The sequence below is a fragment of the Dryas octopetala genome, chromosome 4 (assembly GCF_963921425.1).
Source record: "Dryas octopetala chromosome 4, drDryOcto1.1, whole genome shotgun sequence".
In the NCBI taxonomy this organism is placed as follows: Eukaryota; Viridiplantae; Streptophyta; class Magnoliopsida; order Rosales; family Rosaceae; genus Dryas; species Dryas octopetala.
The window spans coordinates 5,231,305-5,254,945 of record NC_141369.1 but is presented as its reverse complement, the minus strand read 5'-3'; the positions used below and the strand labels follow the sequence as shown (position 1 = coordinate 5,254,945).

The following is a 23,641-nucleotide window of genomic DNA, read 5'->3' as shown; positions in this document are numbered from 1 at the left end:
AGCCCAAGGTGGAAGCCCATGGAGTGAAACCGTAGCCCATCTTGTGCAAGCCACTTCAGCCCAACACATGTGAGCCCAATGCACATCAAGGTCCAAGACCAGCAGCCCATGCGCAAGGGAGGGAGGCCTCGCTGACTTGCATGCGCCACTTAAGCCCAAGAGGACAAGCCCTTGCCGCAAGCCCATTGCTAGAAACCCTAGCTGATGCCGCAAGCTACAAGGAGAAGAAACCCTAGCAGCCGCAAGTCACCTTTTCCTTGCCTCTCAAGGATTGCACCTCTATTTATATCCCCTTAATTCAGAACCCTAGGGACCTGACATCACACTTTTTGCACCAGCCGAATTCTCCTAGTTCCTAGTTTATTTTTCTGTTTTAGGTTTTAGTTTTCAAAAAATAAAAGTGAGAGGGGGAGCCGAATTCATAGGGACTTAGAGAGAGGAGGTGGCGTAACAAGTGAGAGGGAGAAGGAACCAGCCCTTGCCGCAAGCCCTAGCTCACCATAGCCGTGAGCCAATTGCTTGCTAGTGATGAGTGTGCATTTTGCATCACTTTATGATACTAATTCCTTAACCTAGAGTGTTAGAACTCGCTATTTTGTGTTTCTTGTCTTGTTTTTGTGTTTTCAGGTCAAATGAAGCAGAAATGAGAAAAAGAAGCAAATGGAGCCATTTTGGGACAATTCCTGGTCAAACCAGGAAAACGAGTGAAATCCTGGTCAAACCAGGAAAAGTGCAGAAATCCTAGTCAAATGAGGATTCCTAGTCACACTAGGAAACATCAAGTCCAGAACCATCATTGCGGAGCCAGAAATGTGAAATCCTGATCCGAACAGGAAATCCTGGTTGAACTAGGAAACCTAACCCAATTAGGGAAAGGAGTCCTAGTGACACTAGGAGACCCCAGGGGCAATATGGTCATTACGAGAAGTCGAAATGGATAAGGAATCTCTCATTTTCAAGAAATCCTAGTTGCACCAGGAAATGTTTTTCAAGGTTCCAGAAGCTTCCAGAAGGTGGTGGAAATCCATGGAAATGAATGGAGGGAAGAAATGAATTTGAATTCAAATGGAAATGAGGGGCAAAATGGGAAGTCAAAAGTGGAGGGCCCATGGGCCCTAGGGATGCCGAACCAAGTGGGCCATGCATGCACATGCATGGGCCCAAACCCTAGCAGCCCAAAAGCCACACGCAAGGAGGAAGATGGCAGCCCATGCATGCGCATGCATGCCATGCAAACCCTAGCAAGGAAGAGGCCATGCGCAAGCCCAAAGGTGACAAGCCCAAGATGGAAGCCCATGGAGTGAAACCCTAGCCCATCTTGTGCAAGCTACTGAAGCCCAACATGGAAGCCCAACATGCAAGCCCAAAGCCCAAGACTACCAGCCCATGCGCCAAGGAGGGACCCTAGCTAGGCTAGGCGTGAGCCACTCAAGCCCAAACCCAAGCAGCCCAACACGCAAGGCCTGATCAGCTGGCCCTAGCTGAAGCCGCAAGGCACTAGGAGAGCAAACCCTAGCCAGCCGCAACTTGCTTTCCTTGCCTCTCAAGGAAAGCTTCTCCTATTTAAACCCCCTCCATTCAGACTTTTAGGCATTCATTCTTTCACCCACACTCCAGCCGAAATCACTCTCTCCCTCTTAGTTTTATTTTTCTGTTTTAGGGTTTTAGTTTGAGACTTTTATTTTCTTGTAAGGTGAGCCAATTTCAGAGAGAGGTTTAGAGAGAGGGTGGCGTGACATTGAGAGGGAAGGATCACCTGCTGCCGCAAGCCCAAGCTCACCTTGCCGTGAGCCAATTGCTTGTGCTAGGTGCCTCCTTCTTCTTCTCTCCTTGCCGCAGCCCCCAATTGTTGCACCTCTGATTTTTGTTTTCCTTTTCATTCTAGTTTTTATTCTTATTGTTGGATTGTGTTACTGATTTCATTTAATTAATTTGCTGTTTTATTTAGTTGTCTCTTTATTTCTTTTATAGCTTTGGTTCTGATTTTATTTAAGTTGCTGAATTCAATTAGTTTATAGCTTTGGTTTTGTTTAATGCATGTTTCAGATTTTAATAAGTTTATGCATTTAATCTTGTGTACTTTACGTTTCTGATTTCATTTAGTTTATGCACTTTAAATTAGTTGTTAGTTTATGCTTCTAAGTTTGTTCAGTTTGCGTTTCTGATTTCCGTTAGCAATCATGAATTGGGATTTCATTTATTTGTTGCTGTTTTCTTTTATTTATTGTATTTAATTATGTAGGTTAGTTATTCTATCTTGCATGTTAGTTGTAGGTTGATTAATGGATTTGCATGTTCTAACAAATCGTTTATCCGTCTCTTGGTCTGTTAGTTTGATGTTTGCACATATTAAATTTCCACTATCTATTAAAACCCCCGTCACTAGTTGTTTGCATCCTTTGACTGGCCACCTTAGGGTAATTGCATCTAGTTTATCTGTTAGGTTTAGCTGTGAAATAGTCAAAGACACTAAACCACAAGTAACAAGGGAATAAGGGATTATTCTTGGTAGTGGGGTTGGGCGACCTCTATAAGGAAATAGTCAAAGCTTATATGTTGTGCATGTTTGACGTTCTCATAAAACTTAATGACTCCTGCATGGGTAACAGCTGCCTTAGCTTGAACTAGGGAACATGTAGGTTAACTAGCTAAGGAAGGCCCAAGAAGCTCTTAGTTTATGCATTAGGAGAACAATGGCGAGAAAGTAACTAGCCAAACCTTTTTAGCTGTCAAACTTTAATATGTCGTGTTCAAATTAACTGTCATTAGCCTTGGATGGTTATTGCATGCTTATCTGATTTGAGACTGAAAATTAACATTGCAAGATAGAATAAAGTGTGTGTGCGTGTGGTGATGTGTGCGTGTGTTTCCATCTTTCAAAACCCCCCATTTAGTTATTCTAGTGATTATTCGCACTGATTTGTTGTATATTAACCATTCCCTGTGGGATCGACCTCGTGCTTGTACGCTTTGCTACTGATGCGATTCGTGCACTTGCGAGTAAACTTAGAATGAGATAATTGTTTATTTTATTCTAAGAAAACACATCAACAGCTAGGTGCCTCCTTCTTCCTCCGTCCTTGCCGCAGCCACCCTTGTGTTTGCATCTCTGATTTTTGTTTTCTTTTTCCTTCTAGAATTCTGATTTTATGTTGGTTTATGTTTCTGAATTCATTTAGTTTATAATTCTGATTTTATTTAGTGTAAGGTTCTGATTTCATTTAATTCATGCAATTTAATGTAGTTGTTTAGTTTATGCCTTTAATTTTGTGCGTTTTGTGTTTCTAATTTAATTGTAAGCATGAATTGGGATTTCATTATTGTTGCTGTTTTTATTTATTTAATTTAAGTATGTTGGTTAGTTATTCTATCTTGCATGTTAGTCGTAGGTCGATTAATGGATTTGCATGTTCTAACAAATCGTTTATCCGTCTCTTGGTCTGTTGGTTTGATGTTTGCATGTATTAAATTTCCACTATCTATTAGAACCCGTCACTAGTTGTTTGCATCCTTTGACTGGCCACCTTAGGGTAATTGCATCTAGTTTATTTGTTAGGTTTAGCTGTGAAATAGTCAAAGACACTAAACCACAAGTAACAAGGGAATAAGGGATTATTCTTGGTAGTGGGGTTGGGCGACCTCTATAAGGAAATAGTCAAAGCTTATATGTTGTGCATGTTTGACGTTCTCATAAAACTTAATGACTCCTGCATGGGTAACAGCTGCCTTAGCTTGAACTAGGGAATATGTAGGTTAACTGGCTAAGGAAGGCTCAAGAAGCTCTTAGTTTATGCATTAGGAGAACAATTGCGAGAAAGTAACTAGCCAAACCTTTTTAGCAGTCAAACTTTAATATGTTGTGTTCAAATTAACTGTCATTAGCCTTGGATGGTTATTGCATGCTTATCTGATTTGAAACTGAAAACTAGGCATTGCAAGATAGAATAAAGGGTGTGTGCGTGTGGTGATGTGTGCGTGTGTTTCCATCTTCCAAAACCCCCCATTTAGTTATTCTAGTGATTAATTGCATTGATTTGTTGTTTATTTATCATTCCCTGTGGGATCGACCTCGTGCTTGTACGCTTTGCTACTGGTGCGATTCGTGCACTTGCGAGTATACTTAGAATGAGATAATTGTTTATTTTGTTCTAAGAAAACATTTAACAAAAGTGGATTTGAAAGAAGAGATTTTGAAAATAGTTTTAAAGCTGGAGGTTTCCAAATAGCGACGTGGGTGAAATTAGATAGTTGAATTGTTGCTTTGCTTGCGTGTTGCATTTGTTTGCTAAGACTTGGTTTGGCTAGGACTTGGTAAAGTCTAGGCTTGAATGTTTGAGATTGAGAACGAGGATGATTATGCATTGAGATTATGGGTTAGGATGTGAATGATTGTTGTTGAGGTTAATAGTTGACGTTTAGGCATTTGAATTACAGAATGATTATTATTATCATTATTGGTGGGATTTGACGTGAATTTGAGGAATTATGTTTTATCTTGATGCTTGGGTGATTTGGCGATGAAATTATTATTGATTGAGTATTTATGGATTTTTCTTTGTGGATTGTTATTGAGTTTGGAAATTGAAGAATTATTGAGGATTATTGTTTAAGTTATTTCACTCAAACGAGCTCTAGTGAGCTTACCGGGTTGTTTGTTTGAATGACCCGGTACACCATGGTTGTGGTGCAGGGTTTGTGTTTTGTAGGTTAAGCAGGTTGAGGAGGCAGTGAGGAGAAGTCGAGGCAGTGGGACCCATTTTGTTTTGTTTAAAATGTTTTTATACAGAGGTTTTACATAAATGTTTTATTTGAAAGAAATTTATTTATTATATTTATGTGCATGGCTCAAAGGAAAGTGAAAACAAATTTACAAGGTTGATGTTTCAGTGTTTTTATGGGCCCGAGGTTCGGGGCGTTACAGAGGATGTCCTCCTTTGTAGTAGAACTGTGCACCAATCGGCTAAGGTGATCCGCCACCACATTCTCTGAGCCCTTCTTATCCTTGATCTCTATGTCAAACTTTGGAGCAGCAAAATCCATCTAATTAGCCTGGGCTTCGCATCTTTCTTCTGTAGAAAGTACCTAAGAGCTGCATGATCCGAAAACACAATCACTTTAGTTCCAATCAGATATGACCTGAATTTCTCTAAAACAAAAATAACAGCCAAAAGCTCCTTCTCTGTAGTGGAATAATTCAGCTGGGCATCGTTGAGAGTCCGACTGGCGTAGTAGATAACATGTGGTATCTTGTTCACTCTCTGCCCTAACACAGCTCCTACAACATAATCAGAAGCATCGCACATCAGCTTAAATGGCAAACTCCAATCAAGAGGCATAATGACTGGAGCTGATGTGAGAAGGGTCTTCAATCTGTTAAATGCGACCATACACTCCTCATTGAACTCAAACGGCACCTCCTTCAGCACAACTTCCTTCATCAGTCGGTTGAGTCTACGCTGAGCCTCTCTAGTCGGCTTGGCTCCATCCTTCAACAATATCTTGTGCATACTCCTCGAAGGACTGATCCCCTTGATATCTGCAATACTCCACCCAATCGCTGTTTTGTGCTCTCTCAGCACTCTCAACAATTTCTCCTCTTCCTCTGCATTGAGGTTGGAAGCAATGATCACAAGTAATGTGCTTCCCTCACCCAAATATGCATGCTTCAGATGCTCAGGCAAATCCTTCATCTCTAGCTTAGGTGCCTGCAACACAGAGGGTACAAGTTTTGTATCAGAAACAAGTAAAGGCTCAAAAGCAGAAATATACATACCTGAACAACGGGGTACGGCCTTTAAGTAAGCCAAAATGCTCTCAACCTACTCATCCTCATGCACAGCCATAGGGCTATGAATCAAAGCCCTATCCAACAGATCACTGCTGCAACTCACATTAAACAGCTGTTGACAAACCAAGTCCATAACATCCACCCTAAAGCACTCATGCTCATCACTAGGTAGTTTGAGTGGCTCAAACACTCTGAACTCAATGGTCTGTCCTTGCACATTCATAGTTAGTGTACCCTGTTGAACATCAATTTTTGTACCTGCAGTGGCCATAAAGGGACGACCAAGTATCAAGGGTAACTGTGCCTCATACATAGGTGCAGCCTCCATTTCCAAAACTAGGAAATCAGCCGGTAATATCAATCCATCTACTCTCACAAGTACATCCTCCAAAATTCCTCTAGGGAACTTAACTGATCTATCAGCTAACTGAATAGTCACAGAGGTCGCCTTCAGCTCACCTAAATTCAGAGTCTCATACACAGAAAATGGCATTAAATTCACAGAAGCACCTAAATCAAGGAGAGCTTTCTCAAACCTGCGATCCCCAATGATACAAGGGATAGTGAAGCTGCCTGGGTCCTTGAGCTTGGGAGGTAGCTTCCTCTGAAGCACTGCTAAAACCTTCTCAGAGACCTTCACTGTCTCGAACTCCTTGAACCTCCTCTTGTTCGTGCACAAGTTCTTGAGGAACTTTGCATACCTGGGCACTTGCTTAATCGGATCTAGAAGGGGAATATTGATCTCCACCTTCCTAAATATCTCCATAACACCCTTTAAAGGGTCCTCTTTCTTAGCTTTCCGCAACCTGCTAGGAAAAGGAGCATGTAAAGAAATCAACTTAGAAGGGTCAGATTGTACCTGAGGTAAGGGTACAATCTGTGTTAGGGCGAGCCCCTTACATCAGCTCGCCCTAACAGATATGTTAAAGGTACCCAAACTAACAGATACCTTAAATTACCTTCCAGACTTAGTAGCTCCCAAGGGTTTAAGGTACCTTTAACACAGATATCAGCTGTGTTAAAGGTATCTTTACCATCTGGTAAGATAGCACAACATCTACTATTATTCCACATAAATTTAAGGTAGATTGAACCTAGGAGCGTTTGTGCGCCATTAATGGTATCATTGACAAGAGTACAAGGTCAATTGACAAGCTATATTTTGTGTTTTGAGAGAAATTGGAGTACATATTCTTTTATAAACACAATGAATACAAACTAGGGGGCCAAGGCATAAAGATTAGTAAAGGATCCAAATATGAAATTTTTTATGAGTTATGCTTTACAAGCTTTAATGAAATTTTTGCCACATGATTTCGATGAATTAATTATGAACTAATTATTATGCATAATAATAGATGAAACCATATAAATTAGAAAATTAAGTCTCCTATTTGCATGTTGAAGTAGATCAATTTTATGAACGATAGTTGTTGATTAATTAAAAAAAAAAAAGCATCCTGCTTTGTTAGACTAATCTAACAATTCGATGAGTTACATTTAAAAATAAATGTCACATACTAATTAGTTAATAAATTAATAAGAAACCAAACACTCTTTTGGGCTCATCATTTAATGTAATCTCATAATTTGAATCGTTCAGTTTCTAGAGTGTGAGTTCCCCCAACCTGGATTCCAAGCGAACCACATCGCCAAGATCGGGATCAGAAACAATTTAGATATCCCCCCTCGAAACACCCAATAACCAAACCGCCAAACATTGTTGATCAAACTCAACAGAACCCAAAAAGTTGGGAACTGACAACCGTTGGTTCTGCGGCAGTTCCCATCTGTGCCATTCCTTCGTCGTCGATTCGGCATGCAGCTCTGGCCAATTGGTTCGGTAACCGAACCAATTCCACCCTTAATAATGCATATAAATCACTTAATGTTCGTTTTAAATTTTAATACTCGTAGTGCACGAATCTATATATAATATAGATGGCAAGCAAGGTCGATCCCACGAGGACTATTGTTGATCTTTAAATGATAATCCAAATGCTAAAAAGAAACAAGAAAATAAGACACAAGTGGCTGCCCAAGTTGTCACGCCTAGGGCAGCTGCTCACTTGAAATGAAACACACGCACACACACACGAATGGGAGGGAGTTTGTATGACTTGAAAACAGCAAATTAAACCTAACTTTAAAGACTAAAATGCGCAACTAGCAAAGAGTATGAAACAGCAAGTTATCTTGTGAAAATAGATTGATAGATGATACTAGGACTCTAGGACTTTACCACTAGACCTCCTATTCAATGTCATGGTGCAAATTCTGAAATCTTTAATTCCTATTGATGAATGCATTCGCATATTCACCTATGGCATAGCATGAAATGCATGATTCCCCAAATGTACAAACTAGTGCATGGCGTCTACCCTAGTTTGGTACCCTAAATGCAACCTAGGCATGGCATCTACCTAAGAACGCAGCAAGGTCCATTAACACACAAATGAGATTATGAATACAAATAAAACCCTAAGGCATGGCGTCTACCTTAGGTGCTTTAGTATTGATTTCACACAATTAGAATTCAGCCAATTACTAAATCCTAAGTTGTTTATCACTTGTATTAGGGGCTGATTGGTTGTCCTCACCCTAAATTGATTAATTTCTAGATGCAATAACCCTAGGTGATTAATCAAGGATTATAAACACATAGAGAACAATGATAAAAGTGAAATCAAAATCATCAAATCCATGGAATTAAATAAACAGCAACTAAATCACCAATCCATTGAATATTCGGCCTAGGGCTGAATCCTAGGCCCTAGAAAACGTGATTAGTTCATGCTAGAAAACAAGAACAGCCACGTAATCATGTCTTTCATCTAACAATTACAAGAAAAGAAGAAGAAGAAGAGAAAACACCCCAAGGAGAGCTCACGCCTCCAGCAGCCCCTCTCTCTCTCTTTTCTGATTTTTTCCAAGTGTCTGAACCCCTAAAATGATAGAAAGAGATGTATATATAAGGATGTGCAGCAGCTAGGGTTTTGGGGAGCAAGGATGTGCGGCCAGCTAGGGTTTCCAAGCTAGGAAGATGCGGCATGGGCTTGGCTTCTTGGGCTTAAGTGACTTGCGCAAGGCCCTAGGGTTTCCCTCTCTTGCGCATGGTGTAGCTGACCCCTATGGGCTTGCATGTAGCTGATTTCCTCCCCTAATGGGCCTCCAATAAATCAGGAATTAAAATGAAATAAATCAGGTTATATCAAATCTGATTTTTAGAGCCCAATTAGGAAAGGAAAGCCTTGCAAGGTGCGGCCAGCCCTTTTCTTCTAGCAACCACGCCACTTCCTATGTGGTTTGGGCTGGGCTTCCATTTCTTCATGCTCTTGGACCCTCTCTTCATCTTGGGTTTCCCTTTAAACAGCACATATTCTTTTAAGCTCAAAATGGGCTGATTTGCAACCATTTAATTCCTATGGGCTTTCCACCTACAAAAGAGAAAAACACAAATAAATAACATAAAATATAGGAACTAAGTACTAAATACATGAAGATAGAGGGCCTAAAATGTAAACATTTAAGGACCCAACAAATTCCCCCAAACTTAACATTTGCTAGTCCCTAGCAAAAGAAAACAAAAACTACACTAAGACTCTAAAAACAACCCAACCGTCCACCAAAAATCTCGGGTATGCTTGATCATTCATAACTCAATCAAATAGATTACATACTAGTTCCAGAGATTACCAAATGCCAACATTAACTCACAATCAACAAGGTTAAAGCATCATGTGCGTAAGACAATATCAACATAGTTTTCAATCTGAACTTTCAAGCAACTTGAGTAATCATAAGCAACTAGTGTCACTTCAATTCTCACAAAGATAGTCACTCACAAATAAAGCACTGAGATATTGGTTAAATAGTGATTCCCTCAAAAGGCATATGTGAGCGAGTTTATGCATACAAATTCAAATTACTCACATATATGTAAGAATGAAAGCACAAGTGAAAGAATAATGATCTCATGAAAGATACCAAATACCTGAAATCAAATCAAAATACAATATGCTTCCATCTCATCTAATCTCCACATTAAGACTACACTTCACCTAAGATCATATAGGACTTTTACATATGGGTTGTAATGGGGCTAACGGTGAAGGGTTTTAACAAGAAAGGTATGGAAAACACAAAGACTTAAGGGAACCATAGAGAATCAGGTTTTACGTTGTCATTTCATTCTTATACACTTTGGCAACTAGGCTTGCATTCTTGAATTTTCACCCTTGTGATACACATGGCTACCCTTTTTACTTTCTTTTTTTTTTTTTTTTTTTTTTTTTTTTTTTTTTTTTTTTTTTTTATTCTATTTTCTTTTGGGCACGGCAACATATTCAATTCCTTTTCTTTTCTTTTCCACATTATTCCCAAGCCTTGCACACAAATGAACAATTATCCTAAACCAGTTCTCTACAATCCCTTAAGTATGGGTAGATACACACAACAGAAAGGTACTTCCCCCAAACTAGGGGCTGGCACGGGTAACATGGTTAAGAAACAAAAAGGCTGACAAGGCTCAACAAGGCAACTAGGGGTATAAGTGAACACAAAAAGGATGGCTAGAATGGCACAAACGAGACAAAGAAGGCCTAAATCATTTCCTAGGTTCCATGTAGTTACAACATGCTTCAATTAAATTGAGATGGAAGTTCTATCATTTGATTTAAAATGATGCACATTTCAAGCATTTGATCAAGTGAAAGATAATGAGATCATGCAAACTCTAGATATTCAATGAACGTATGGAGTATTAGCATATAACCCTCAAAACAGAAGAATTAAAGCTCGAATCTCACAAGGGGTATATAAGTTCACTAGAAGCCTAGATCATACAAGCATGCAATCATTTTCAGTCTAAACTATTCCAGCATTGTAATCCACACAAAGATAGCTCAAATATGCTCAAAATGAGTTATATGTCAAAAGAATAATCAAAAGAACTGGTTTCATCAATTCGACCAAAGTATGCAAGATCAAAGCATTTGCAATTCATCATAGTGGTGGACAGGAACCTAAAAGACACAAAAACAAAAATATTTTTGGTATTTTTCAAAAATTTGAACGAAAATCTCAAAACCTAAACCTAAAACTCTTCCCCCAAACTTAAATGAAACATTGTCCTCAATGTTTCGAACTAAGCATGCAATGAATCATTCAAGTTAGGAAGACAAATACTCTAATGACTTAAAAACAGACCACCAACAAAAAAAACTAAAGGAAAGCACAAGGTTAAGAACTCCCTGATATCCATGCAAACAGCCATAGGGCAATGTTTCTTCTCTCCAAATGTTGGGTTGCCTCCCAATCAGCGCTAAGTTTAGAGTCTTCAGCCAGACTTGGCAGTACATCACGCTAATGGAACAGGATCCTCCAAGAGCATGTTCTCCTCCGAACGCTCCATATTAGCCTCCAAGTAATGCTTAAGCCGATGGCCATTCACCTTGAATGTATTCTTTGTCTTTGTATTGCAGACCTCGACTGCACCATGAGGGTAAACATTAGTAACAGTAAATGGACCATACCATCGAGAACGAAGTTTACCTGGAAAGAGTCTGAGGCGAGAATTGTAAAGCAAGACTTTCTGACCCACTTCGAAATGTTTCCTCAAAATGGCCTTGTCATGGTAGGCCTTAGTCTTGTCTTTGTAAATCCTAGAACTCTCATAAGCCTCATTCCTGAGTTCTTCCAACTCACTCAATTGTAGCTTCCTATGGTCACCTGCCTCGTTCATCTTAAAATTGAAATGTTTAATAGCCCAATATGCTTTATGCTCTAATTCAACAGGTAAATGACATGGCTTACCAAAAACCAACCTGTACGGGGACATACCAATGGGAGTCTTATACGCTGTACGATAAGCCCATAGAGCATCTAAGAGGCGATCTGACCAATCTTTCAGGGAGGGGCTCACAGTCTTCTCCAAAATTTGCTTAATTTCCCTATTACAGATCTCAGCCTGTCCACTGGTCTGGGGGTGATAAGGTGTAGAAACCTTATGCTTGATACTATATTTGCTCAGCAAGGCCGCAAATAACCTGTTGTTGAAGTGAGATCCTCCATCACTAATAATAGCTCTGGGAGCGCCAAATCTTGCAAAAATATGATCCTTAAGAAATCTGAGGACAACTCTAGAATCATTAGTCTTGGATGGAATTGCTTCCACCCATTTCGACACATAATCAACCGCAAGCAAGATATACAAATAACCCTTGGAAGAAGGAAATGGGCCCATGAAATCAATGCCCCAGACATCAAAAATCTCAACAATAAGAATGGGGTTAAGAGGCATTTGATTTTGTGAAGAAATGTTACCCAACTTTTGGCACCTATCACAAGTGGTACAGAATGTATAAGCATCCTTGAACAAACTAGGCCAGTAAAAACCACACTGCAACACTTTTAGGGCCGTCTTCTTTGCTCCACCATGTCCTCCACATGCATCAGAATGGCAAAAAGTTAGTATAGACTGAAACTCAGATTCTGGCACACACCTTCTGATGATCTGGTCGGGGCACCACTTAAATAGATATGGATCATCCCATATATAGTACTTAACCGTGCTGATGAGCTTCTCCTTCTGAGCTCTCTGTATATCACCTGGAAGTTCTCCTGTAACAATATAATTAACAATATCAGAGTACCAAGGAACATAAACAGACAATCAGAACAACTGCTCATCTGGGAATCGCTCATTCAGAGGGAGGATGTCCTCCTCTGCAGTAGAACTGTGCACCAATCGACTAAGGTGATCCGCCACCACATTCTCTGAGCCCTTCTTATCTTTGATCTCTAGGTCAAACTCCTGAAGCAACAAAATCCATCTAATCAGCCTGGGCTTCGCATCTTTCTTCTGTAGAAGGTACCTAAGCGCTGCATGATCAGAAAACACAATCACTTTAGTTCCAATCAGATATGACCTGAATTTTTCTAAAGCAAAAATGACAGCCAAAAGCTCCTTCTCTGTGGTGGAATAATTCAGCTGGGCATCGTTGAGAGTCCGACTGGCATAGTAGATAACATGTGGTATCTTGTTCACTCTCTGCCCTAACACAGCTCCCACAGCATAATCAGAAGCATCGCACATCAGCTCAAATGGCAAACTCCAATCAGGAGGCATAATGACTGGAGCTGATGTGAGAAGAGTCTTCAATCTATTAAATGCGGCTAGACATTCCTCATTGAATTCAAACGGCACCTCCTTGGCCAACAATCTACTCAAAGGCCGAGCTATCTGGGAAAAATCCTTAATGAACCGCCTGTAAAAACCTGCATGACCAAGAAACGATCTCACATCCTTAACTGTCAAAGGTGGTGGAAGATTACTTACCAGATCAACCTTGGCCTTATCCACCTCTATCCCTCTACTGGATATGACATGGCCAAGAACAATACCCTGTTGTACCATAAAATGGCACTTCTCCCAATTCAAAACCAAATTGCATTCCTGGCATCTTTCTAAAACCAAAGCAAGATTATGTAGGCATTTATCATAAGAAGAACCAAATACACTGAAGTCATCCATAAATACCTCTATTATATGCTCCACCATATCCGAAAAAATGCTCATCATGCATCGCTGAAAAGTACCTGGAGCATTGCACAAGCCAAAGGGCATGCGCCTGTAGGCAAAAGTGCCATAGGGACAGGTAAATGTCGTCTTCTCCTGGTCCTCTGGGGCTATAGCTATCTGGTTGTAGCCTGAATACCCATCTAGAAAGCAATAATGGCTATGACCTGCAAGACGTTCCAACATCTGATCAATAAAAGGTAATGGGAAATGGTCTTTCCGAGTACCTGAGTTAAGTTTCCTGTAGTCTATGCAGACACGCCACCCTGTCTGTACTCGAGTTGGCACCAGCTCATTTGCATCATTTCTGACCACTGTAACACCAGACTTCTTAGGAACCACCTGCACCGGACTCACCCATTTGCTATCTGATATGGGATAAATAATACCCACATCTAGCAACTTCAGCACCTCCTTCAGCACAACTTCCTTCATCACTGGGTTGAGTCTACGCTGAGCCTCTCTAGTCGGCTTAGCTCCATCCTCCAACAATATCCTGTGCATACACCTCGAGGGACTGATTCCCTTGATATCTGCAATACTCCACCCAATTGCTGTTTTGTGTTCTCTCAGCACTCTCAACAATTTCTCCTCTTCCTCTGCATTGAGGTTGGAAGCAATGATCACCGGTAATGTGCTTCCCTCACCCAAATAAGCATACTTCAGATGCTCAGGCAAATCCTTCAACTCTAGCTTAGGTGCCTGCAACACAGAGGGTACAAGTTTTGTATCAGAAACAGGTAAAGGCTCAAAAGCAGAAATATACATACCTGAACAGCGGGGTACGGCCTCTAAGTGAGCCAAAATGTTCTCAACCTGCTCATCCTCATGCACAGCCATAGGGCTATGAATCAAAGCTCTATCCAACGGATCACTGCTACAAGTCACATTAAACACCTGTTGACAAACCAAATCCATAACATCCACCCTAAAGCACTCGTGCTCATCACTGGGTAGTTTGAGTGCCTCAAACACTCTGAACTCAATGGTCTGTCCCTACACATTCATAGTTAGTGTACCCTGTTGAACATCAATTTTTGTACCTGCAGTGGCCATAAAGGGACGACCAAGTATCAAAGGTAATTGTGCCTCATACATAGGTACGGCCTCCATTTCCAAAACTAGGAAATCAGCCGGCAATATCAATCCATCTACTCTCACAAGTACATCTTCCAAAATTCCTCTGGGGTACTTAACTGATCTATCAGCTAACTGGATACTCACAGAGGTCGCCTTCAGCTCACCTAAATTCAGAGTCTCATACACAGAAAATGGCATTAAATTCACAGAAGCACCTAAATCAAGGAGAGCTTTCTCAAACCTACAATCCCCAATGATACAAGGGATAGTGAAGCTGCCTGGGTCCTTGAGCTTGGGAGGTAGCTTCCTCTGAAGCACTGCTGAAACCTCCTCCGAGACCTTCACTGTCTCGAACTCTTTGAACCTTCTCTTGTTCGTGCACAAGTCCTTGAGGAACTTTGCATACCTTGGCACTTGCTTAATCGCATCTAGAAGGGGAATATTGATCTCCACCTTCCTGAATATCTCCATAACACCCTTCAGAGGGTCCTCTTTCTTAGCCTTCTGCAACCTGCTAGGAAAAGGAGCATGTATAGAAATCAACTTAGAGGGGTCAGATTGTACCTGAGGTAAGGGAAAACCCTTGGGAACTACCACATGGTTGCCTGAAGATTGCACAGAAGAGTCTAAGGTACCCTTAACAGGTTCGGCTATGATCTCAGGTGCATCTTCTGACTCGACACCTTCCTCCACAACTTCTTTCTCCTCTTTCCCAACTATCTTACCCCCTCTGAGAGTAATTGCATTCACCTGCTCATTGTTCTTGGGGTTAATGATCACTTGCCCTGGAAGTCTCCCTGGCTCTCTTTGATTCAGTGCGGTAGCTAACTGGCCCATCTGTTGCTCAAGATTCGCAATGGCCCTATCAGTCTTCTGCATATGTGTCTCTGACTTCTGAATGAAAGACTGTGTGCTCTGAGCCATGGATGCAATCAAATCTTCCAAGGACTTCTTCTGAGGCTGTTGTTGTTGATAGCCCTGATGTGCCTGATGTTGTGGAAATGAACCTTGAGGCTGCTGCTGATTCTGGTTATTACTCCACCTGAAATTGGGATGATTCCGCCACCCTGGGTTGTAAGTAGGAGAGAATGGATCATTCCTGGGCCTCTGATTATATGAGTTCAGCATGTTGGCCTGTTCTTGCACAAACTCAGGAAAATCGGCACCATGAGGGCAAGAAATCGTTTCATGTCCAGGTGTAGCACAAATGGCGCAAACCTCCAATGATGGAGCTTTCTGATTTAGGGCAAGTATGACATCCATCTTGCGTTCCAGCCGAGCGATCTGCGCATTAGATGCAAGATTATTAGAAGTATTGACCTCATTAACACCAGCGCACTTACCTCTAGTATCTGAATGCATTGTTTCTCTTGCCATCTCTTCATAGAGGTCAGAGGCTTCCTGGGCTGTCTTATTCCTGATAGAACCACCTGAAAAATTAATCACAGCATTCCTACTCGCAAGGGTTAGTCCTTTATAAAATATGCGCATCAATAAGTTCAAAGGAAGTCCATGATGTGGACATTGAAGTAGCAATGTATTAAAACGCTCCCAAGCCTCTGAGAATGACTCATCTTGTTGAGAAAACTGCATAATCTTATCTCGCAGCATATCCGTCTTTTGAGATGAAAAGAACTTTTCTAGGAACTTCTTCTCAATTTCATCCCAAGTCCTCAGTGATCCAGGTTTCAAAGAATTCAGCCAAAACTTAGCTTTATCCTTCAAAGTGTAAGGAAACACCCTCATCTTGAGTTGATTCTCATTCACACCTGTCAAGGGCAAAAAGCTCACAGCATTAAATATATCTTTAAGGTGAGTTAGCGGATCTTCACTAGGTAAACCATGAAAAGAGGGTAGCATATTAAAGTGAGAAGATTTGAGCTCATAATTTCTTGCAGCAGGTGGCAAGGCAATGCTCGAAGGGGAAGCAGGGATGGTCGGGATGTCTAGATCCCCCATGTGTTCCACATTGTCTTCCTCGGCCATAACTTTTTCAAATTGGTGAGAGCTTGATGAAGATGTAGGAGACGGTGTAGGGGATGGCAAAGGTAGACGTGTTGCTGCTCGAACTAGTTCTGCCTTACTCCTTTCACAAAACAATCTGATTTCGGCTAATCTCTCATCCAAATAAGTGTCCTCAATTGACTTGTTAGGATCTGGCTGGGACATGCACAAGTACCTACAAAATAAGAGACAAACACGTTAGAACCACAATTGAACAACAAGACTTTTTTTTTTTTTTTTTTTTTGGAAATAAGTAAATTATTTAACTAAATAAATACAAAAATTAGAAAATAAAACGAAAAATAAAAACAGAAAAGGAAAATCAATTAATCAAAGTGAATAAACTAAAAAGGAAATTATCAAATTTAGAAAACTAAAACAAGAATCAATTCAAATTCAAATTCCCTAATTAGATGCAATCCTACCTAACTTGGAAATTAATTAGCCCAAACTAATTAGGAATCAATCACCAAATCAGATCATGCAAATAAGGCAAGGAATTTAAATTTAAACTTACCTTCCTAATCAGATGCACAACTAAAACCAAATCAGAAACCAAAACAAGTTAAAAAGGAAAAACAAAACACAATCCTACAACTATGACTCATGGCACACGAACAAGGACAAAGGGAAAACAAATTAAGAAAAAGAAAACAGCAAATAATCACTAAATAAAAACACTAAAAGAACGCACTAAGATTGTCACAAAGATCAAATCTAGTCCCCGGCAACGGCGCCAAAAACTGTTCGTTTTAAATTTTAATACTCGCAGTGCACGAATCTATATATAATATAGATGGCAAGCAAGGTCGATCCCACGAGGACTATTGTTGATCTTTAAATGATAATCCAAATGCTAAAAAGAAACAAGAAAATAAGACACAAGTGGCTGCCCAAGTTGTCACGCCTAGGGCAGCTGCTCACTTGAAATGAAACACACGCACACACACACGAATGGGAGGGAGTTTGTATGACTTGAAAACAGCAAATTAAACCTAACTTTAAAGACTAAAATGCGCAACTAGCAAAGAGTATGAAACAGCAAGTTATCTTGTGAAAATAGATTGATAGATGATACTAGGACTCTAGGACTTTACCACTAGACCTCCTATTCAATGTCATGGTGCAAATTCTGAAATCTTTAATTCCTATTGATGAATGCATTCGCATATTCACCTATGGCATAGCATGAAATGCATGATTCCCCAAATGTACAAACTAGTGCATGGCGTCTACCCTAGTTTGGTACCCTAAATGCAACCTAGGCATGGCATCTACCTAAGAACGCAGCAAGGTCCATTAACACACAAATGAGATTATGAATACAAATAAAACCCTAAGGCATGGCGTCTACCTTAGGTGCTTCAGTATTGATTTCACACAATTAGAATTCAGCCAATTACTAAATCCTAAGTTGTTTATCACTTGTATTAGGGGCTGATTGGTTGTCCTCACCCTAAATTGATTAATTTCTAGATGCAATAACCCTAGGTGATCAATCAAGGATTATAAACACATAGAGAACAATGATAAAAGTGAAATCAAAATCATCAAATCCATGGAATTAAATAAACAGCAACTAAATCACCAATCCATTGAATATTCGGCCTAGGGCTGAATCCTAGGCCCTAGAAAACGTGATTAGTTCATGCTAGAAAACAAGAACAGCCACGTAATCATGTCTTTCATCTAACAATTACAAGAAAAGAAGAAGAAGAAGAGAAAACACCCCAAGGAGAGCTCACGCCTCCAGCAGCCCCTCTCTCTCTCTTTTCTGATTTTTTCCAAGTGTCTGAACCCCTAAAATGATAGAAAGAGATGTATATATAAGGATGTGCAGCAGCTAGGGTTTTGGGGAGCAAGGATGTGCGGCCAGCTAGGGTTTCCAAGCTAGGAAGATGCGGCATGGGCTTGGCTTCTTGGGCTTAAGTGACTTGCGCAAGGCCCTAGGGTTTCCCTCTCTTGCGCATGGTGTAGCTGACCCCTATGGGCTTGCATGTAGCTGATTTCCTCCCCTAATGGGCCTCCAATAAATCAGGAATTAAAATGAAATAAATCAGGTTATATCAAATCTGATTTTTAGAGCCCAATTAGGAAAGGAAAGCCTTGCAAGGTGCGGCCAGCCCTTTTCTTCTAGCAACCACGCCACTTCCTATGTGGTTTGGGCTGGGCTTCCATTTCTTCATGCTCTTGGACCCTCTCTTCATCTTGGGTTTCCCTTTAAACAGCACATATTCTTTTAAGCTCAAAATGGGCTGATTTGCAACCATTTAATTCCTATGGGCTTTCCACCTACAAAAGAGAAAAACACAAATAAATAACATAAAATATAGGAACTAAGTACTAAATACATGAAGATAGAGGGCCTAAAATGTAAACATTTAAGGACCCAACACTTAACAAGCCCAATTAAGGAACAAAATCCAATCTCTAACATCATTCCACAAGCAATACAAAAACACTCCCTTTTATCATTAATATAACCAAAAAATAAAACCTTTGTTAATTGCATGAGTGCTGATATCTTCATCAAAGTTACACTAACATCCATACATGTATCCTGTAAAATAACACACCCAAGGTACACTGAGTATCATAAATAATTGGTCATGGTAACAAAAAAAAAATCATAAATAATTGTTATCCACCAAAAGTATCAAAATAACCTGTACTTATTCTATTCATTCTTTTCCTTAACAAATATGAGTGTAAATAAATTTATTTTTAACATGTAAGGTTATAAATTCCTTTATATTTCTGTCAATTATCTCATCAAAGTAAGTGAACCTTATTCCGAGTACTTGGTCTGGCCATTTTCTTTTCTGTTAGCGAGACTAATTTGTATAATCAACCATATACATCAACCTCACAAACAAAGTATGTGTGTACTGAACAATCCAAATCCTTGTAAGTTCAGCAACGACACATTAATTCAAACGTGATAATGGTTTAACAACATCCAACCATTCCTTCAAAAAGATTTCAAAAGTTGTCCTCAACATTAGTACATTAACTAACTGGTTCTACTTTCCAACCAGAGTTTTCACACCATTCCTTCTAAACAGATTTCACACTTGCAATAACCTAATTAAAGGAAAATAAACAAGCAAAGTCTCAGTCTAGCACCAAACCAATTAATTCAAATCAGCAGGCCTTCTAGCACCAAACAAAAGCCCTTGGGGCAACCAAAGTTTCATTCCTGCCAATTAAAAAAGGATTTGAATATATGATTGGAAGCTTTCTTCATTTGCAAAGTTCTCCTAGGGTGTTTGACCATAGTGTCTTCTTATTGTTAATTGGCCAATACAAATCTCAATAAACTAGGATTTCAGACAAAAATCTGCACAAGCAATAAGAAAAGAAGTTTTCTAAAACTCCAGCCAAACTGACATGTTCACTTTGAAAGTTGATTGATGTAGTTATTCCCAAATTTCCTTTACATAATTTAACCATAATCTTGTATGAATTCCTTAAAACAAAAATAAAATCTTTTGAGCTTTACTTATAAAAACTTTCATTTAAAAGGGTGCTGTTTTCGCTTCTTATTCAAATTCACAAAATCATAGTTTTCCCCAAACTGCACAATTAATTTCTGCTAGTAGGTTCAACTTAGAAAATTCATTAAAAATCCAATACAGCTCCAATTTACATTATTTTTGTCTTAAAATGACCATTACTAAGTCTAGTTTCAATTCCCAGAAGTGCCGATTAAAAATCTCATTGTAGCAATACAGAAATCTATAAGAGTCCCATAAGGTCAGATTCATCAAAATTAACCATTTTTCCTAAATTTTTTGAGAAAAGCATCATAGAACAAAACCTGTAAGATGTTACTTGAAATATTTAATGAATTTTTCTAAACTGAAATATTTAGGAAGATATTACCTGTAAGATGTAAGACTACCATAATTTGATGTACTTTATCGGCCATGCAATTGTACTTCCTAATGCTTCACGAAGAAGAAGGCACTCACGTGTTGGTCGATACAAAGACACATCATCATCAAGTAGATCATGCACCCAAACTTTCCAACACTCATGACCAAGAGGCACATGATGGACCATTACATTAGGATCCCTTGATGCAATTTCACCAGTTGCCACAACTTCATCTGTCCCAAGCCAATTTAACAATTTGCACTTTATTGTCTCCAGATTAGCACTTTGAACACTTACATTTCCTTTTTGCATGCCTTTTGATATCTTAGGGGCATCGGCCGAGTACCCAGAAAATGTTGGGTCATGGTTGAAGTAGTTTTTCATGATAAGATTGTGGCCAACTTCTCGGTCTCGAGATATATAGCGTCGTGGGTTCGATGTGCCTCCATGTCTTGGTTCTTCATTGAGTAGTTGATAAGCGGCTACAACACGCATGGCACACACTGTGAGATTTGTGATTTGTACATCAAACATTTCTATTTGAAACTGAAATATCTCATCATCTGAGTCGTCGAAATGGTTAGTGGAAGACATCCTGAAAATTAGTGTGATTGAAGCGTATGTTTAGCCATGTTATTTATAGAGGTACATGTGAAATCACAGATAACGATCCACCAGACTAGATTAAAAGTGAAATATAATATAATCAGAATCTTATTATCTTGGAAACATAAACTGCTCAGAAGCTTATCATATAAGAAACGTAAACGAATCGAAATCTTATGATTTTGGAAATGTAAAGGAATCTGAGGCTTGCTCGATCATAGCTTGGAAAAGTGACATTTAAGAATAAGATATTTTATTAAAATTCATAAAACTACACGACAAATATAATTGAAACGCAAATAAAAATAAAGTAGATGACAAACATAATTGAAAATACAATGAAGTATTAATCAAATAGTGAAAAGGGATAGTACCCTCCAGAGCTTGAAGTGTCATGATTTGCAGCACTTGAATTCCATCTTGCAATAACTTCACGTTGTTGTGCCTCCCAAAACGCTCGTTGTTCTCCGATCATGGTGGTGGGGTCCTTTTCCATAATGATGAGGTCTTCCTGCCTTTGTTTTCGATCATGGTGCTCTTTCATGAATTGCTCGCATTGAGTAGACAACAACTTCGTGCGTTGGCAAAGGGTGTTGATACTCTCGACAATTTGAGAAGAGTAAGCATTATCGTGTCTGGTCTTCTTTGACTTTTTTCTGCCAGGTGGCCTCGGGCGACTACTGGAAAGTGGTTGAAAGGCTGAAGCATCCTCATCCACACTCAATCGAACCGCTTCAGCCTGCGAGTCATCGACATCGGCATCAGTGGGGGTGTCGTCGACTTCGGTGGTAGCTTCGATTTGACTACCGGACAATTCATGTTGCCACTTTACAAAGTGCTGTATCCTGGTAAAACAATGGTGCCAACCAAAAGGACGGTTGCTCGGGTGGGTTGCTTGGTATCGTGCGTTGGCAAAGCTCACCTAAGTAAAATGAAAACAAATTAACAAATGTATAAATGGTACAAAAATATTTCAAATTAGTACAAAATAAATATTGGTACAAATTATTAAGTACAAAAATAATTCAAATTGGTCCAAAAATATTTGAATTTTAATTAACAAAAAAACTCACCACATCAATTTGACTTTGCCCGCTAGTGCGTGCTCGTTCCGCCGCCAAGATACATTTATGATACTTCGAGGTGGCGAGACCTATCTTCTTGAAGTGAGCTTTGGCCGCCCCAATTGATCGCCCATTAGCCACGGCTTGAGGCCAATTCTGAATAAATTCATTGTACACTTTGCGCCAAAAATCCATGTTTCTTTGATTGGAGCCAATTTCACAATCTTCAGAGTGTTGCATCCAAGCTACAACTAAAGCCACCTCTTCCTCCGCGGACCAATTCTTTCCCTTTGGATTGACCATGATTGAAAATAAAATTTTTCTACAACAATTTAGTATGCAAAAGATAGATGAGTGAGTGAACATATGGGGTGAGAATGACCAATTTATAGAGAAAATGTTAAACTAGACCTTATAAATTGTTTTGTGATTTTTTGGCATTTGTTCAGAATTTTTATGGATTTTTTTATTGAATAAATATGATTTTTTAATGAATTTGTAACAGACAAATTATTGTAGCCGTTGGATTACCAATGACTACTTGATGGACGGCCCTGATGCGCGCGGCTGCAGCCCATATTTGAAAAAAAAAATTGTGCATGGGGGGAGCCGTTGATCCCCAACGGTCGGATCAGATGTGCTTCACGTGGCCCGCTGGGGTGTCCAGCTTTCTCTGACGCGCGGGCCAGCCCTGTCGGCCACTCACTTTTGTGGCTGGTTTTCACACACGCGGGGCCCACTTTTCTTTCACACTCAATTTTCTTTCACATTCAGCCGGACCCCTGGGTTACTCCCACTTTTTGGACTCAAATGGGGTTACACCCATTTTTCCGGCCCACTAATTGAGTTCCAATGCCAATACATAACTCTCACACTCACAACTGTTGAAGGTCTTACTGCCAAAAGCACTTGGATTCTCCTTTCTTTTCCTGTGTGCTATCTCATTAGCAAAATGTTGACCACCTTCATTTTCTTTTTGTTTCCTTGGTGCTATCTCATAGCTGAATGTTGAACATTATCACTGCCCTTTCTCTTAGTTTGTGCCATCTCATTAGCTGAATGTTGAACATTTTCACTGCCCTTTCTCTTACTTTGTGTTATCTCATTAGCTGAATGTTGAACATTTTCACTGCCCTTTCTCTTACTTTGTGCTATCTCATTAGCTGAATGATGAACATTTTCACTGCCTTTTCTCTTGCTTTGTGCTATCTCATTAGTGAATGTTGAACACTTCCACTGCCCTTTCTCTTACTTTGTGCTATCTCATTAACAGAGTCTTGTGCTATCTCATTTTCTTTTTGCCGCAACAATATTCAACATGATAGAGAAAATAATTATCAAAGCTAGTATAATTAATAGAGTTTTGGAAGGCTGAAAGGTCAAGTACTTGGAAGGCACAATAGGTACATGACTTTCAATTTTAACCAAGAAATTTATCTAAGCTAGCATGAAGGGAAAAAATATTTAAAAAAATCATTATGTTTAACTTGAAGACTTACATTGCTGTTATTCACCCCTTTACTTAACAGAGAAACAAAATCTCTTATTTGGTTTTTCACAACCTGCAACTCATCCTCCAATCTATGTACTTTATCACGCACACGTGTTTCACCTTCCACCTTTGAAAGGGATGCCCCAAAC

At 39.7% G+C, this 23,641-nt stretch overlaps 1 protein-coding gene and 1 pseudogene across 1 annotated transcript; both read right to left on the bottom strand.

Moving 5' to 3' along the window:
- Positions 1-5,819: 5,819 nt before the first annotated feature.
- Positions 5,820-6,862, bottom strand: LOC147286281 (uncharacterized). Its single transcript, XM_086240733.1, has 2 exons — positions 6,738-6,862; positions 5,820-6,594 (listed from the first exon to the last, which is right to left on the bottom strand). The coding sequence occupies exons 1-2, from the start codon at positions 6,860-6,862 to the stop codon at positions 5,820-5,822; spliced, it is 900 nt and encodes a 299-aa protein (XP_086096859.1).
- Positions 6,863-11,147: 4,285 nt separating this feature from the next.
- Positions 11,148-22,303, bottom strand: LOC147286280 (uncharacterized; annotated as a pseudogene).
- Positions 22,304-23,641: the final 1,338 nt, after the last annotated feature.